Source organism: Centropristis striata, chromosome 20 (assembly GCF_030273125.1).
Source record: "Centropristis striata isolate RG_2023a ecotype Rhode Island chromosome 20, C.striata_1.0, whole genome shotgun sequence".
Taxonomy (NCBI): domain Eukaryota; kingdom Metazoa; phylum Chordata; class Actinopteri; order Perciformes; family Serranidae; genus Centropristis; species Centropristis striata.
In genome coordinates, this window is record NC_081536.1 from 34,962,493 (window position 1) to 34,968,120 (window position 5,628).

The 5,628-nt window shown below is 47.8% G+C and overlaps 1 protein-coding gene across 3 annotated transcripts in view; it reads left to right on the top strand.

The window, feature by feature from the left end:
- Window positions 1–5,628, top strand: part of aprt (adenine phosphoribosyltransferase) — a 9,272-nt gene extending 3,644 nt beyond the window's left edge. For 2 of the 3 annotated variants that reach the window (XM_059359853.1, XM_059359854.1), the window contains exons 3-6: window positions 207–310; window positions 1,257–1,390; window positions 2,006–2,084; window positions 5,096–5,628. In XM_059359853.1, coding sequence (XP_059215836.1) covers window positions 207–310; window positions 1,257–1,390; window positions 2,006–2,084; window positions 5,096–5,235 — 457 coding nt within the window. In that variant the 3' untranslated portion in view covers window positions 5,236–5,628. The remainder of the gene's footprint in view (window positions 1–206; window positions 311–1,256; window positions 1,391–2,005; window positions 2,085–5,095) is intronic. The other variant, XM_059359855.1, reaches the window with a different exon arrangement.

The window sequence follows — 5,628 nt, forward strand, 5'->3', positions numbered from 1 at the left end:
ATATATTAATATATATGTTTAAACGTGTTCCAGAGACATCTGTATATATATAATATATTAATATATTAATATATATGTTTAAACGTGTTCCAGAGACATCTGTATATATATTAATATATTAATATATATGTTTAAACGTGTTCCAGAGACATCTGTATATATATAATATATTAATATATTAATATATATGTTTAAACGTGTTCCAGAGACATCTGTCCCCTCCTGAAGGATCCGGCGGCTCTGAGCGCCGCCATCGACCTGCTGGAGGACCACGTGAAGAAGAACCACCAGCAGATAGACCTCATCGTAGGTCAGCCTGCACAATAGGAATACATAGCATAGAAATATATGGATAAAATATGTTAATATATTAAAAATATATAAAATATAAATATATATATAAAAAAGAATATATAAAAATATAAAAAATAAAAAAATATATAATATAAATATATAAAAATATAAATACATGTATAAATATATGTATAAAAAATATAAATATATAAAAATATGAAAAATATAAATATATAAAAATATAAATTCATATATACATATATATGTCAAATTAATATATAAAATATAAATATAAAAAAATGATAAATACAAAAATATAAATATTAAAAAAATATATATATACATATATATAAAAAATATAAATATAAAAATATATAAATATTATACGTTTCATTGACGTTACGTTAGCTGAGCTACTTCCTGTATAGACGTGTATCAGCTTGAACGTGACCTTTTACCTTGACGTCCTCAGCGTCCGACAGGAGTTGATGCCTCGTTGACTCACAATAACGTTGTGTTGTTGTTGTTGTTGTTGTTGTTGTGGTCACACATTGAGAGTAGAAACCATTAGTGGAGCGTTGATATTAGAGTCAGGCCGATCCTCAGTGAGCTTTATTTATTTATTCTCTACTGAAATGTATGTTTTGGCCGAATATTAACTTTATTATTATATTCATGCATATTTCTGCTGATACCAGTTATTTATGTGTGTGTGTGTGTGTGTGTGTGTGTGTGTGTCTCTGTGTGTGTGTGTGTGTGTGTGTGTGTCTCTGTGTGTGTGTGTGTGTGTCTCTCTGTGTGTGTGTGTGTGTGTCTCTCTGTGTGTGTGTGTGTGTGTGTGTGTGTGTGTGTGTGTCTCTCTGTGTGTGTGTGTGTGTGTGTGTGTGTGTGTCTCTGTGTGTGTGTGTGTGTGTGTGTGTGTCTCTGTGTGTGTGTGTGTGTGTGTGTGTGTGTGTGTGTAGGTCTGGATGCTCGGGGTTTCCTCTTCGGTCCTCTTCTGTCTCAGCGTCTCTCTGTCGGCTTCGTCCTCGTCAGGAAGAAAGGAAAACTACCAGGAGAAACCGTCTCAGTGGAGTACACACTGGAGTACAGCACGGTAACACACACACACACACACACACACACACACTGGAGTACAGCACGGTAACACACACACACACACACACACACACACACACACACACACACACACACACACACTGGAGTACAGCACGGTAACACACACACACACACACACACACACACACTGGAGTACAGCACGGTAACACACACACACACACACACACACACACACACACAGACACCAGGGTGTGTGTCTCTTTAATCCGTTCCCGTCTTTAACTTTAAAGTGTTTTAACTTCATCAGTTAAACATCTCTGGACTCTCTCATGAACCAGAGTTAGAGCTGTTGTCGCCACGGTTACCCGTCGTCGCCACGGTTACCCGTCGTCGCCACGGTTACCCGTCGTCGCCACGGTTACCCGTCGTCACCTCCACAAACAGAGTGACCTGTCGTTCTCTGCTCTCTCTCTAAAGCAGCTGACATGTTTTTTACTGACCAGCTGCTGTTGGAGACTGTTTACTGTTGTTGTTGTTGTTGTTGTTGTTGTGTACCTGCTTCACAGCAACGCTGCATATTCCCTCAGTGAACGTCACTGAATCCTGACTGACTGTAGCAGTTCATACCTGACTGAGTCTCTCCTGTCATCAGGCTGAAGCAGAGGTCCAGCAGGACGCCGTGTCTCCAGGTCAGAAGGTTCTCATCATCGATGACCTGCTGGCCACTGGAGGTCAGAAACACTAACGGGTCTCGTGTTTCAGGGACCCAGACTGTAGACTGACGGGGGTCTCGTGTTTCAGGGACCCAGACTGTAGACTGATGGGGGTCTCGTGTTTCAGGGACCCAGACTGTAGACTGACGGGGGTCTTGTGTTTCAGGGACCCAGACTGTAGACTGACGGGGGTCTTGTGTTTCAGGGACCCAGACTGTAGACTGACAGGGGTCTTGTGTTTCAGGGACCCAGACTGTAGACTGACGGGGGTCTTGTGTTTCAGGGACTCAGACTGTAGACTGACGGGGGTCTTGTGTTTCAGGGACTCTATGACTGCAGACTGACGGGGGTCTTGTGTTTCAGGGACTCTATGACTGTAGACTGATGGGGTCTTGTGTTTCAGGGACTCAGACTGTAGACTGACGGGGGTCTTGTGTTTCAGGGACCCAGACTGTAGACTGACGGGGGTCTTGTGTTTCAGGGACTCAGACTGTAGACTGATGGGGGTCTTGTGTTTCAGGGACTCAGACTGCAGACTGACGGGGGTCTCGTGTTTCAGGGACCCAGACTGCAGACTGACGGGGGTCTCGTGTTTCAGGGACTCAGACTGCAGACTGATGGGGGTCTTGTGTTTCAGGGACTCAGACTGCAGACTGACGGGGGTCTTGTGTTTCAGGGACCCAGACTGTAGACTGACGGGGGTCTTGTGTTTCAGGGACTCAGACTGTAGACTGACGGGGGTCTTGTGTTTCAGGGACTCAGACTGTAGACTGATGGGGTCTTGTGTTTCAGGGACTCAGACTGTAGACTGATGGGGGTCTTGTGTTTCAGGGACCCAGACTGTAGACTGACGGGGGTCTTGTGTTTCAGGGACTCAGACTGTAGACTGACGGGGGTCTTGTGTTTCAGGGACTCAGACTGTAGACTGATGGGGGTCTTGTGTTTCAGGGACTCAGACTGCAGACTGACGGGGGTCTCGTGTTTCAGGGACCCAGACTGCAGACTGACGGGGGTCTCGTGTTTCAGGGACTCAGACTGCAGACTGATGGGGGTCTTGTGTTTCAGGGACTCAGACTGCAGACTGACGGGGGTCTTGTGTTTCAGGGACTCAGACTGCAGACTGACGGGGGTCTTGTGTTTCAGGGACCCAGACTGCAGACTGACGGGGGTCTTGTGTTTCAGGGGCTCAGACTGCAGACTGATGGGGGTCTTGTGTTTCAGGGACTCAGACTGCAGACTGACGGGGGTCTTGTGTTTCAGGGACTCAGACTGTAGACTGACGGGGGTCTTGTGTTTCAGGGACCCAGACTGCAGACTGACGGGGGTCTTGTGTTTCAGGGACTCAGACTGTAGACTGACGGGGGTCTCGTGTTTCAGGGACCCAGACTGCAGACTGACGGGGGTCTTGTGTTTCAGGGACTCAGACTGTAGACTGACGGGGGTCTTGTGTTTCAGGGACTCAGACTGTAGACTGATGGGGGTCTTGTGTTTCAGGGACTCAGACTGTAGATTGATGGGGGTCTTGTGTTTCAGGGACTCAGACTGTAGACTGACGGGGGTCTTGTGTTTCAGGGACTCAGGCTGTAGACTGACGGGGGTCTTGTGTTTCAGGGACCCAGACTGCAGACTGACGGGGGTCTTGTGTTTCAGGGACTCAGACTGTAGACTGACGGGGGTCTCGTGTTTCAGGGACCCAGACTGCAGACTGACGGGGGTCTTGTGTTTCAGGGACTCTATGACTGTAGACTGATGGGGGTCTTGTGTTTCAGGGACTCAGACTGTAGACTGATGGGGGTCTTGTGTTTCAGGGACTCTATGACTGTAGACTGATGGGGGTCTTGTGTTTCAGTGACTCAGGTTGTAGACTGACGGGGGTCTTGTGTTTCAGGGACTCAGACTGTAGACTGATGGGGGTCTTGTGTTTCAGGGACTCAGACTGTAGATTGATGGGGGTCTTGTGTTTCAGGGACTCTATGACTGTAGACTGATGGGGGTCTTGTGTTTCAGGGACTCAGACTGTAGACTGATGGGGGTCTTGTGTTTCAGGGACTCAGACTGTAGATTGATGGGGGTCTTGTGTTTCAGGGACTCAGACTGTAGACTGACGGGGGTCTTGTGTTTCAGGGACTCAGGCTGTAGACTGACGGGGGTCTTGTGTTTCAGGGACCCAGACTGCAGACTGACAGGGGTCTTGTGTTTCAGGGACTCAGACTGTAGACTGACGGGGGTCTTGTGTTTCAGGGACCCAGACTGCAGACTGACGGGGGTCTTGTGTTTCAGGGACTCAGACTGTAGACTGACGGGGGTCTCGTGTTTCAGGGACCCAGACTGCAGACTGACGGGGGTCTTGTGTTTCAGGGACTCTATGACTGTAGACTGATGGGGGTCTTGTGTTTCAGGGACTCAGGTTGTAGACTGACGGGGGTCTTGTGTTTCAGGGACTCAGACTGTAGACTGATGGGGGTCTTGTGTTTCAGGGACTCAGACTGTAGACTGATGGGGGTCTTGTGTTTCAGGGACTCAGACTGTAGACTGATGGGGGTCTTGTGTTTCAGGGACTCAGACTGTAGACTGATGGGGGTCTTGTGTTTCAGGGACTCAGACTGTAGACTGATGGGGGTCTTGTGTTTCAGGGACTCAGACTGTAGACTGATGGGGGTCTTGTGTTTCAGGGACTCTATGACTGTAGACTGATGGGGGTCTTGTGTTTCAGGGACTCAGACTGTAGACTGATGGGGGTCTTGTGTTTCAGGGACTCAGACTGTAGACTGATGGGGGTCTTGTGTTTCAGGGACTCAGACTGTAGACTGATGGGGGTCTTGTGTTTCAGGGACTCAGACTGTAGACTGATGGGGGTCTTGTGTTTCAGGGACTCAGACTGTAGACTGATGGGGGTCTTGTGTTTCAGGGACTCTATGACTGTAGACTGATGGGGGTCTTGTGTTTCAGGGACTCTATGACTGTAGACTGATGGGGGTCTTGTGTTTCAGGGACTCAGACTGTAGACTGATGGGGGTCTTGTGTTTCAGGGACTCTGTGTGCAGCCTGTGAGCTGATGGAGAAGCAGCAGGCTCAGATTCTGGGATGTCTGGTGGTGGTGGAGCTCAAAGACCTGGGAGGAGCCGACAGACTGAAACCTCACAGCGTCTTCTCTCTGGTCCAGTACTGAGGGTCTCTGGTCCAGGACTGGGGGTCTCTGGTCCAGTACTCGGGGTCTCTGGTCCAGTACTGAGGGTCTCTGGTCCAGCACTGAGGGTCTCTGGTCCAGTACTGGGGGTCTCTAGGACTCTGGTCTCTGGTTCTCCAGCCTGGACGTATTCACGGTTTCTGTCATTCTTCTGACAGGAGAAACGGTTTAAGAGTCTTAATGTTTGGGTTTCTGTTCCTGTCTCCTGGTGCATGCTGGGATACCTGCCCAGGTGAATCAGTCATATTAATAATAGAGGATGATGGATCAGTAGTTGGATCAGTCTACCTGTGATTTTTGTTTCCATACTGTATCACTTCTGCTTTGTTTTAACCACAAACATTATTTATGAGACTTCTATAAAGAAATGATTGC